The sequence below is a fragment of the Hemiscyllium ocellatum genome, chromosome 7 (genome assembly GCF_020745735.1).
Source record: "Hemiscyllium ocellatum isolate sHemOce1 chromosome 7, sHemOce1.pat.X.cur, whole genome shotgun sequence".
Classification (NCBI taxonomy): domain Eukaryota; kingdom Metazoa; phylum Chordata; class Chondrichthyes; order Orectolobiformes; family Hemiscylliidae; genus Hemiscyllium; species Hemiscyllium ocellatum.
This window is the reverse complement of record NC_083407.1, coordinates 12,472,975-12,485,509: the sequence shown is the minus strand read 5'-3', so window position 1 is coordinate 12,485,509 and position 12,535 is coordinate 12,472,975. Positions and strand designations below refer to the sequence as shown.

The 12,535-nt window shown below is 40.3% G+C and overlaps 1 protein-coding gene across 2 annotated transcripts in view; it reads right to left on the bottom strand.

Moving 5' to 3' along the window:
- The window catches only part of adcy5 (adenylate cyclase 5), a 424,581-nt gene that overhangs the window by 117,190 nt on the left and 294,856 nt on the right, over window positions 1-12,535 (bottom strand). For both annotated transcript variants that reach the window (XM_060828269.1, XM_060828270.1), the window contains exons 6-8: window positions 6,673-6,831; window positions 3,260-3,401; window positions 1,421-1,546 (exon numbers count right to left, since the gene is read on the bottom strand). In XM_060828269.1, coding sequence (XP_060684252.1) covers window positions 1,421-1,546; window positions 3,260-3,401; window positions 6,673-6,831 — 427 coding nt within the window. The remainder of the gene's footprint in view (window positions 1-1,420; window positions 1,547-3,259; window positions 3,402-6,672; window positions 6,832-12,535) is intronic.

The following is a 12,535-nucleotide window of genomic DNA, read 5'->3' as shown; positions in this document are numbered from 1 at the left end:
CATTTTCGACACACACTTTGTTCACCACTGACACACAGTGGCAGCAGTACATACTATCTGCGTAACTCACCAAGGTTACTTCAACAGCAAATGTGTGACCTCTGCCACCTCGATGGACAAGGACAACAGATGAATGGAACACCACCATTTTCAAGTCTCCCTCTACCATCCGACTTGCAAACTCCCAGACCTAGCAGTACTGTTGTTACACAGCATAGAGTGCACCTACAATGCTAGGACTGTAATGGTTTAAGAATACTGCTTATTACCACTTCCAAAATAGCATTTAGGGATGGACAATAAAAACTAGCTACTTTGCATAATTAAATAAAAAAACACTTTTACCCTCTCCCTTGACTTTTCTTTCACGTCAACATTGTGCTTATCGGGCTTTGCTTATTACTGATTCCCTGACCACATGGGTGTTTTCCTGGTGGTGAAAATATCGAATGTTTTACACAATGGTGTCTTCACTGAGTCCCTGCACTTACACACACACACACACACAACATCGGTGTTGTGGGGAAAAAATAACAATTGCTAGTGTGGGGATGGAAAAAAAATATTTAGACAAAGGATTTTTAATCTCTTCAGTTAAAGAGACTGACTCCAACAGCCAGTGTCCTAAAAGAAAACTTTTAAAAGTTGCAAGAAAACCCTCTTTGTGCAAGTTTTTGATACTTGTCCTATTATCTCCTTATTTGGCTTCTCGTTAATTTTGTTGTCTGATCACATTCTTGTGAAATTTCTTGGGAACCTTGATCAAATTAACAATGCCGTACAATTGCAACTTCTTGTCCTACAATAAATTACTCACACTTCTACATTATGTGTTATTAGCTGTTCCATTACTGCAATGACATAAAATCATCTGGACACTGAAGAACCTATTCAACCCCTGCATTTGCTTCTGAACATTAAAACATTATATAGTCCAAATGTTACAAGCACCAGTCCCAAGTATCTTGCAAGAAGCAACACAGAATTGACTGGGCACATCTATGAGGTATCCCCAGTATGATTGTGGTAAGATGGTAATGCCCCTGGACTGGAAATAATCCAAGAGTCTTGGCTACATCTTTGGGATTCATGGGTTCCCAATTCTAGTGGGTGGAACTTAAATTCTCTTACTAAATTTGGAATGTAAGGTTACTCTCAGTGATGGTGACCATGAAACTGATCTTTTCATTGATGTCCTTCAGGGAAGGAAATCTGCCATCCTTACCCAGTCTGGCCTACAGGTGACTCCAGACATAAAGTGATGAGGTTGACTCTTAACTACCCTCTGAAGTGGTTCAGCAATCCATTCCTCATCATTAGGGATGGTCGACAAATTCTGGCCTTGTCAGTAACATCCAAGCATTGAGAAATGACTTTTAAAACTTGATTTGACAGTGAGATATGTGATTTATTTGCTTACCATGGTCTTCATCTCCTTAGAGATGTGCTTGTAGAATTGGCGCTCCACATTCCACGGTGAACCAATGTTGGATATTGAATTCGACCTTGTCCTGTTGAGCTTTGCAATCATTGCTTTCTCATCCTTCTGCAATGAAGATGAAGTATAGAAAGCATTAGTCTTGAAAGTGAAGGAAATTCTGGACCAAACCGGAGAAGAAGACCAAGGAAGGGGAGAGGCACAGCAATGTAATGGTTATAGCAATGGACCAATAATTCCACAGATCTAGACTAAACATCCAGTTGGAATGTGAGCTTAAATCTCAGTGGTTTGAGAACTGAGATTCAGTTTTTGAGACAATGGATGAAATGGCTCTGTTCTATACTAGATTATGGAAGGGACAGGCTTTACAAGGACAATAGCAGAATTGAAGGATAATGCCTCTTAATGTGAGGGACCCATCTCTAGAATAGACAAGAATAATAGGTGACATAACAAAGGTCTTTACAATTTAGAGAGAACTGATAAGCATAGATATGAAGAAAACGTTTCTATTTTTGTGTGAGGAAAAATATTAGGGACTATAAATATACAAATAGTATGTTAGTATTTAGTATAAATTAGTTACTTCTAAATTTAACAGAACTCAGGAGAAACCTCTTAACCCAGAGGGTGGTGTATTGTACAATACTCACACTAGAGTTCCTGTATCTAATGCTTTTGTAGATTTAAGTGACTTATGTCTTCAACTTACAGACTAGAACTGCAGATAACTTCTTCCTGCTGCTATTATACACCCGAGCTTCAATGAACTCAGCTTTAAGTGACCTCTTCAGAGTTTTATTCCAACACTTCAGGTCTGGGAGTAACCCTAAAGGCAATTGAACTGACAATATATCCTTCCCTTCTCAGAAGCACTGGTCTACACAATAATTCCATTCTAAGAACATCGCAGGACTGCCCAAAACCCAAAGTAAAACTGAAACTAAAAATCTCCCTCTCAAAGCTGTGAGTGTTTCTATTAATTTATATTAAAAAAATACAAGTTCTAAACCTTAAAGCCCCATTATTTACCTTGCTGTATTGCAAAACATTGCAAAACAAACAAAAAGTCAGTTAGTGGCGCACATTAACATATTCACTCTAAAGCCAAAGATTAAAAATAGTTTTAAAATAAATCATCATTTTTTAGACATACTTATAAGTTAATTTTTAACTTCAGACAACAGAAAATCCTCAGGTTGCTAACTCAAAACCCAAAAAGCTAAAACTTAAAATGTTAAAATATTTAATTCAAACAATTTGCATTATAATGCATATTTGGTGTATTCTGAAATATCCCCTTCCATTATTGCCACTGTATCTCTATTGACCCATTTGTTGACTATGATCAAGGCAGGGCTCAATAGAATTGTGGGGGTATTAAGGGTATGACTGGAATGTGTAAATGAAGTATAAAATGTGTAAAGTGTATACGTATAAAGTCATGAAAGGCATTAAGGGTAAACCCATGAGGGGCATAGATAAGGTGAATAGCCACAGTCTTACCACCAGAGTCGGTGAGTGCAAACTAGAGGACATAAGTTTAAGAGGGAAAAGATGAGGAGCAAACTTTTCTCACGGAGGGTGTTCTATTTATGGAATGAGCTGTCAGAGAAAGTGGTAGAAGCAGATACAATTACAGCATTCAAAATACATTTGGACAGGGTAGGAAAGATTTGGAGGGATGGGGCCAAATGGCCTGTTTCTGTGTTGTATGCCTACGCAGAATCATCTCTGATGCTAATGAATAGTGCAACAGGTTACAGAGACTGAATGGCTGACTTTTGCTGCAATTTCTTATGGAATTCTTTTATTTACCCGTTTTTGGCTACATCCCACAATGAGGTATGTCTCAATGTTATGATCCTTCAAATAAACGTTCCGCTCGCCTCCAAAACCTGCCTCCACTTCATAATCCCCGTTCAGATAGTTCAACGTGGCTTTTGTGATGTGGATTCGCCTAAAAGCAGGAAGAGACACTTATCAGAGAATGAAAGGATTAAGAATGGTCGAGCAAATTGCAAAAAAGAATCACCGACACAGCATTTTCCCTGGAGATTTCAGTCTCCAATGTGATTTAATCCAAGGGTTTAGAGACTTAGTGAATAGTGGGCATGAGGGTATAATTTACAGACTGGAATCTATTTGATGATTTAAGAGGTTTATAAATATAAAATTGGATGCACAGGAGAGAGTTATAGACTGGAATCTAATTGAGGGGTTCAAGTGTTTAATACCATGGAATGTAACATCATTTGAGAACACCATTTGTAAATTCCCCATCAAGACATGCACAATCTTGATTTGGAGCTGTTTTGCTGTTCCTCTACTGTCATTGGGTCAAAATCCTGGAACAATCCTCATAACTGCATCCAGGGGCTCAGGCGGTTCAAGAAAGCAGCCCACTATCACTTTGTCAAGGGCAACTAGGGATGGACGATAAATATTGGTCTAACAGTGACACTCACATCTGATGAATGAATCACAGGAGGAGATTATTTGGACTATCTTGCTTGCACCAGCTCACTGGGAGAGCTATCCGACCATACACACTTCCTCTGCACCTTTCTCCATAGTCCAGAAACTTGATTTCCTTTTACGTATTTCTCCAATTCCCTTCTGAAAGTTACTATCGAAGTTGTTCGCACCAGCCTTTCAAGCAGTGCTTTCTAGATTTCCAACTTTCTGTATTCAAATATTATTTTTCTTACGCTGCCATTGTTTCTTATGCTAATTTTCTTATATATGTATTCTCTGGTTGCTGATTCTTTTGCCATCTCACTAGCACATAGAATAATGGGCAGTTGGGAATGAGTTGCAGGTTAGTATTTTAATGTCCAAATCTGCAAAAATAAAACTTATCTATCAAGTCAAGCTTCACTCTAAGATCTATCACATCCAGTATTATCATCACTGGCTCAATCTTCCAATTTTTCTTTGATCATGGAATATGGCTGTCACTGATTCAGCCACCATTTTTGTTCATTGATTAATTGTGCTTGAGATGGTTGGGTTGAGCCAACCTCTTGCTGCTGCAGCCCATTGGGTGTAGGTTTACCCATACTGTTTATGTGGGAAAAGTTTCAGCACTGAAGGAACAGTGACGTTTTTCCAAGTCAGGATGGCGAGTGACTTGGATGGGATCTTGCAGGTGATGGTGATCTCATGCATCTGCTGCCCTTGTTTTTATAGATGATGTGGAGGTGCCGGTGTTGGACTGGGGTAGACGAGGTCAGAAGTTACGTGACCAACAGAAGTCACACCACACTAGGTTATAATCCAACAGGTTTATTTGAAATCACAAGCTTTCAGGGCACTGCCCCTTTGTCAGGAGAAAGTGTTCACCATTCAGTGTTTTGTAAAATTTCACCTTATGAAGGAGCAGCGCTGTGAATGCTTGTGATTTCAAATAACCCTATTGGACTATAACCTAGTGTGGTGTGACTTCTGTTATTATAGATGGTAGTGATGGTTGGTTTAGGAGGTGCTATTGCAGGAAGCTGGGTGAGTTTCTGCACTGCGTCTTGTGGGAGTGAATGTTGAAGGTGGTGTCAAAGAAGTGGGCTGTTTTGTCCTGCATGGTGCCAAGCTTCTTGAGTGCTGCTGGAGCTGCACCCATCCAGGCAAGTGGAACGTAGCCCATCGTATTCCCGATTTGTGCTCTGTCAATGGTGGATCGGCTTTGAGGAATCAGGAGGTGAGTTATCCTGGAACACAATGCTAACAACACATGGACTGCAGTGATTAGATGGCCCATCACAACCATCTCTTCAGAGTGATGAGAAATGGGGGTTTAAGTGATGGTTCTGCCACTGTTGTTTAAACTCCAAGAAAAAATTATAAAAATCTTTGTACGCAAGTTACAACTGTGATAGTAAACTATTCTAACATGGGGACATCACCGTTAGGGCGAATTTGGTCCACATACATATATACCTTTCAATTTTAAACTCCTTCAACAGCCCTTTGCCAATGCTTTGAGAACAATGTGCAGGAGCAAGGACTGAGCCAGAAGAGGCCCAAAATTTTTTAAAACTTTATTCGGTCAAAACTCTGGAATTTCTTGTATATCCCTCTACTATTTGCAACTTCTAGCATTAGCAAGAAGTCCTTCTGGTCTCCATAGCCCCAGTGCCTATGCTATTCTCCTACATTATCCCTCAGACACTTTCTCCCACTCAATGATCCCATGGGTCCCAGGCTTAATCTTGGTTTCATATTGGTGTTCTCGCTCCAACACTGATTTCATGGGGATTCAAGGGAAATTCACCAATATCAATTTCACCCTTTGTCTGCTCACTGCTGAGTTCAAACAAGCCCTATTTTTCTTGGAACATGGGTCTGATACTGTATTGCATGACTTTTTTTAACTACAGATGTAAATGCTTATAAAAATGGATTAGGTATGTGGTATTGTCAAGCTCTCAAATTAGTTAAATCCTTCGCCTTTTAAATTTCGATGAAAAAAACTTCATGTGAAAATAAATTTAATGTCTTTAAAGATCAGCTTTTTGATTACATAACCCTGGGAGCTAAGATTTTAGAATTATTACTGGTTGATAGCACCCATAATCTGTCATTATTTCAGTGATGGGTGGTATACATTGACAGCTTGATCAACCAAGTGGTTATTAAAGGATCAGCTTTTTTGATATATGACTTTAAGTAAAAATGTTTGTTTTTTTAATATAAAGGAATAATTCCTCAAAAGGCCTTACATCAATGAGAGCTTTTTTCTTTGTGATGCAGTCTGTAATAGATATTTAGATCTTTATTTTATTTCTTGTTTTGACAACCACCTGATGAAGGAGTAGCGCTCCGAAAGCTAGTGCTTCCAAATAAGCCTATTGGACTATAACCTGGCATTGTGTGATTTTAAATTTTATTTCTTCTCAGCTAGGTTCCTGACATCTGTTAAAGTACGTACTGGCTGAGGGGAGTCATGAATCCGCTAAGCGGGGAGTAAATGTCCACACGATACGCTCAGGGCAAAGGGACACGTTAACCAGTGTGTGAACATGTGCAGAACAGCCAACATGCTTAATATAGTTTAAGTGGTGCTACTGTGAATGTCACTCTATAATGATGACCAAAGGGCAGCTTTGTTGACTTAATATTGATGATCATGTGAGGAGGGCAGACAGGAGGTGCCAGTTTGTGGTTTACGAGGCTGAGGATAAGTGCCAGGTGTGTTGCGAGCAGCTCAGTTTTGGGCAGCAACTTAATCTTACCCAGCCTTGCCTCCTGCTTCCATGTGGTTAGCCAAGGTGACATCATTTGACCACACGTCAAATTGCCACTTGCGGAGTCCGAGGACTCCACAGTGTACTCGTCCGCTGTGAATCCCGACTCGCATGTTTACATTCACACCTGTCACCTCTCGGACCAACCTACACGGGGCAAGAAAAGAAATGATAGCAAATGATGCAGCATGTTCATGTTGCATGCATTAACATTTCAATGATCAGCATTTTCGTTTAAGAACACCATTCAAATGTTTTCTTTTGAGAAAATTATACAAAATTTAACACTTTTCTCTGAAAGTTTAAAGGAGAAACACAGTGGGGGCCAACCTAAAGAGAGAACAAATCCTTGCATTTGTATAGCACCTCTCAGTACCTCAGAATACCCAAAGGTCTTTCACGGCCAATTTAAGTACTTTTGATTTTGGAAATCGGTGTGGTAATTTAGGAAACACAGCAGCCAATTTGTGCAAAACAAGCTCTACCAAACAGCAGTAAGATGCCATCTGGATGGGTATATGAATAGGAAGGGTTTAGACGGATATGAGCCAAGTGCTGACAAATGCGACTAGGTTAGGTTAGGATATCTGGTTGCCATGGACGAGTTGGACTGAAGGGTCTGTTTCTGTGCTGTACATCTCTATGACTCTGTTAGGTAAAAACGAGGACTACAGATGCTGGAAACCCAAGTCTGGATTAGTGTAGTGCTGGAAAAGCACAGAAGGTCAGGCAGCATCCAAGGAGCAGGAAAATTGACATTTCGGGCAAGAGCCCTTCATCAGGAATAGATGAAGGGCTTTTGCCTGAAACGTCAATTTTCCTGCTCCTTGGATGCTGCCTGACCTGCTGTGCTTTTCCAGCACCACTCTAATCCAATCTCTATGACTCTATCAACCCATGTTGTGATACTGCCTGAACGAGAGAAAGGTGTTGCCTGAGGTTCGGGGAGAACCACTTCACTTCTATGGGATAATTTAAATCCATCTGTGAGGACACATAGCCCAGAATTTTAGGAAACTGAGAGGTGATTGTATTGAAACATATAGAATTGACAGGATATATTCAAACAGGTTGTTTCCCATTGTGGAAGAGATTAGGACCAGAGGGCATAATGTCAGAATAGAGGGTCACACATTTAAAACTGAGATGAGGAAGAATATTTTTCTCTTAGAAATTGATGAATCAGCGAAATTATTTCCAGCAGAGAGCAGTCGAGGCTGAGCTGTTAATTATATTCAAGGCTAAGATAGACACATTTTTAAGGAAATCAATGATGATGGAGAAAAGGTAAGTAAGTGGGATTGAGGATTGTCCGAACAGCCATGATCCCAGTGAATGATGGGCTCAATGGCATACATTTCTTTATTCATTCACAGGGTGAAAGTGTCGCTGACTATTGCCCATCCATAATTGCCCACAGGGCAGTTAAAGGTCAATCACATTACTGGGTCACATGTAGGCCAGGCCAGACCAGGCCTGGTAAGGATGGTAGTCTCCTTCCTTAAAGGAGCATCAGATGGGTTTTTCTGACAATTCATGGTCATCATTAGTTTCAGATTCTTTTTTAACGCACTCAAATCCCACCATCTGCCGTGACAGGATTCAAACCGGGATCCCCATAAAATGACCTAAGTCTTTGGATTAATAGCAAAAGTACCACTATTCCATGACCTCCCACCAACTGCTCCTATGACTTCTGGTCTTATGGTTCGTGCTCTGATCCAAAAGATGGCGCTTCCCTCAGCACTTCATTGGGATTGCCAATGTTAAATTTGTGCTCAAATCTTTTGAATGGCCTTGCACCTCCAATCTGCTGACTCAGGGACCAAGGTTTGCTGGAAGGGATTAAGGATCTCACCTCAAGGGAGAGAAAGATTCATGCATCTGATATTTAGCATGTCCTGTAAGGTCAGGACTCTTTCTAACACATGCAAAACATCCTCAGTTCTGACAGCTTTAATCTAAATATAAGACATAGGAGTGGAAGTAAGGCCATTCGGCCCATCGAGTCCACTCTGCGTGTGAACCCACGTATCTACACCAAGCTGGTCAGATATCGGCACTTTGATTACTGAGCAAAACACAAAGAGGCATAACCCAGGAAGAAATTAACAGAGAGCCAGGGTTCACTCAGCTGCCTGTCTTTAATTAATCTTGCTATAGACCTGCTAATGCCTAACAACCTTGCGCTGTGCAGATACTGAGAATGCCAGTGAGGGAAAGAAGGCACAGGGACCACAGTAAACAGGAAACCAACAGGATATCTCCTTAGCCACCAAAGATAAAAACTAGAAAATAAATTGTGCAACGAGAAATGAATTTCATGGCAAATCAGGTTTACATTCTTTAACGGGATATGGATGGTAAAGAGTCGAGATGGGTCCACAACTGGTAAGGTGATGGGGAACAAGTGCTAGCCTTTGCCATCCACATGGAGATAGTGAGGACTCCAGATGCTGGAAATTAGCATCGAGAAAGTGTGGTGCTGGAAAAGGCACAGCAGGTCAAGCAGCATCAGAGGAGCAGGGAAGTCCTGATGAAAGATTCCAAACTGAAATGTCGGTTCCCCTGCCCCTCTGGTGCTGCTTGAGCTGCTGAGCTTTTCCCAGCATCTGGAGTCCTCACTATCTCCATGTGGATGGCAAAGGCTAGCACTTGTTCCCCATCACCTTACTAGTTGTGAACCCAGAATCATATATAGGCCAGCCCTATCGGGAGGTAACAGTATAGTGGAAATGTCACTGGACTCGTAATCCAGAAATCCCAGAACATTAGTCTAGGGACATAGATTTGATTCCCACTGTGTGGTGAAATTTGAGTTCAAGGAAAATAAGGAATTATAAAGCAAGCTTAATGACTATCAATTGTTGTTAAAAACCCATATGGCTCACTAAAGGAATTCTACTGACTTATAAGTGACTCCAGACTCACATCAAACTGGCTGACTCTTAACTGCCCTCTTGGCAATTTGGGATAGGTAATAAATGTTGGCCCAGCCAGTGATGTCCAGGTATGAGTAAAAATGACAGCAGATCTCCTTCCCTAATGGGTAATAGTGAACAAGTTGGACTTATACAATAATCATTTCACGGTGACCATCACTGTGACAAGCTTTCAATTCAGGTGTTACTAATGAATTTAAAATCTACCAGTGATTTCAGTGGGGGGAATATGAATCCAAGCCCCAGAGCATTACCATAGATTATCTATCCAATACCACTCTCCCACGGTCTTTCTCTGCAGAGGGAGAATTAGAGAGAGAAAAAAAATGGAAAGAATAAGTTAGAAAGAAAAATCAATTCCAATTTGATCTTTAAAAACTGCCTCCAAAATTCCAAATGCTGAGAGAATAAGATTTATAATAACTAAATGAAAAAAAAATAAAGAACCGCAGATGCAGGAAATCAGAAACAAAATCAGAAATAGCTGGAAAAAGTCAGCAGGTCTGCAGAGAAAGCAGAGTTAACCTTTCGGGTCCAGTGACCCTTCTTCAGAACCTCTCCAAGTTTGACGAAGGGTCACTGGTCCCGAAATGTCAATTCTGTTTCCGCTGTGCAGATACTATTAGGGCCTGTTGACGTTTTCCAGCAATTGCTGATTTTGTTTGTAATAGCTAATGTTGGCACCAGACAGGTTACTTAGCAGTAACTAACACTTGGCACATTCTTAGAATCGGAATTAGTTCTGGAACTGCTACCAGAAGCCATTATTAAACAGTACTGGTCCCAGCAACAACCTTGCACAGAAAGTCAGCTGCATGCTAGGAGTCATAAATCTTAATCATTATTAACATGAGTTATTTCACTAGTTTCATAAAAGCTTGACCACATAATGGACCCATACCTCCAACAGAGGTAATCATTGACCCAGGTCACCTTAACATGGGGTATTTAGGCACATAATTTAATTTCTCTCGGCTAATCATATGATCTTATAGCAATTAAAGGGACCATTGATAGCATAGTCAAACACACTTAAGGGCAATATTTTTCTCCTTTCCAATTTTCCCCTGCTTCGTCCCAAGGCACACCAACTCACATTTCCTTATAGATGTAGGTTTAAGGTAAAACGGGGTAAGTTTAAAGGAGATGTGAGAGGCAAGGTTTTCTTTATACGGAGAGCAGTAAGTGCCTGGAATGTGCTGCCAGAGGAAGTGGTGGAGGCAGACACAATCGTAACGTTTAAAAGGTATCTTGACAGATGTTTGAATAGGCAAGGAATAAAGGGATATGTACTTCAAACGTTTTTTTGTTTAGAAAGGTGTTATGAGTCGGCACAGTTTTTGGTGCTCTGAAAGGTCTGTTTCTGTCCAGTACTTTGTATAAATAGTGATAGACAGATAAAGACTTTCTGGTCTGACAAATTTGCCACACACAATTGAGATATTCCTTGTATCATAATACATACAGCCTCCAATCTGGATCTTGGGTCCCCTCACTATTTCCAAAGGCTCACTGATTTTGTCTAGAATGATGGATTCCAGTTAAAACTTTGATTTGCATTTACAATGTGCCATTCACAACCACAGGACATCACAAGATGCTTTGCAGTGAATGAAATACTGAAAGGTAGTAATTGTTGTAATGTGGGAAATGTGCCACTAGTTTGAGCAAAAGCAATTTTGTTACTGAAGTGAAACAAGGTAGATTAACTTTGTTTGCATACTGCATGTCTTTTGGAATTTGTTCGTTAACTGCAAAACATTATTCTCCTATTTTCTGGAACTCCTTGGACTCTATGATTAAATTTCACAGAACACTTGCAAACTCAGTCACAAGATAAGCTTATGATAAGATAAAATAATTTGAAGAGAGAACTGTACAACGGCGATTGTTCCTGAATAGAATTGTGTGTCAATCATGGTCAGACAGAGATCTCTGATTTATGTTTGTTTTTATTCTGAGGACAGCTAGGTTAATAATGTTGCCACTGCCAGTTTGGCACAGGGCACAGAATAGGATTTTCTATTGTTCAAGAAACAGTCAGTGTTGTCAAGATTGTTTAAAAGTAAGGGGCCTTCCATTTAAGGGTGAGATGACATGAGAACATAATGGCATGGTGGTAATGTCATGGGTGTAGTAGTCCGAAACTGGGGGCTAATGTTCTAGACACTTTCCTGATGAAGGGCTCTGGCCCGAAACGTCGAATTTCCTGTTCCTTGGATGCTGCCTGACCTGCTGTGCTTTGACCAGCAACACATTTTCAGCTAATGTTCTAGAGACATGGATTCAAATCCCACTCTAGCAGATAGAGAAATCTGAATTCAACAAAAGTTTGGGAGTAGGAAAAGCATATAGTCTAGCCATTGTCACTTGTTTATAGAAACCCATCTGGTTTTCCAATGGAAAGGAAATCTGTATGGCCATACCTGATTGGCATATATGTAACTCCAGAACTACAACAGATCTGAACTGCCCTTTGGACAATTAGGGATTGGCAGTACATGCTGGCCTATATAGTGATATCCACATCCCATGAATAATAAAAAAAAGTTGTGAGGCTTTGGAACTCTCTTCCATAGAGGCAGCAAAGGCAAGTAATTAAATATGTTTAAGCTTAAATTAGACAGATTCTATGTTGACAAGGGAATCAAACACATCAGGAGTAGATATGAAAGTATCAGATCAGCCATGATGTTACACATGCCAGGACAGGTCTGAGGGCTGAGTAGCCAACTCCTGCTGTTAATTCATATTTTTGTATGAGATGGAGTTGGTGGAGGAGGCGAGGGTTGAGAAAGAAGGAATTGACTGAAGACAGTAAAGGGCAGAAGATTGTTCTTCCTTATAGCTGGTGATGAAAAGAAAGTAAAAGCAAACGTGATCCATGCAGTGAATATCATTTTCTTCTT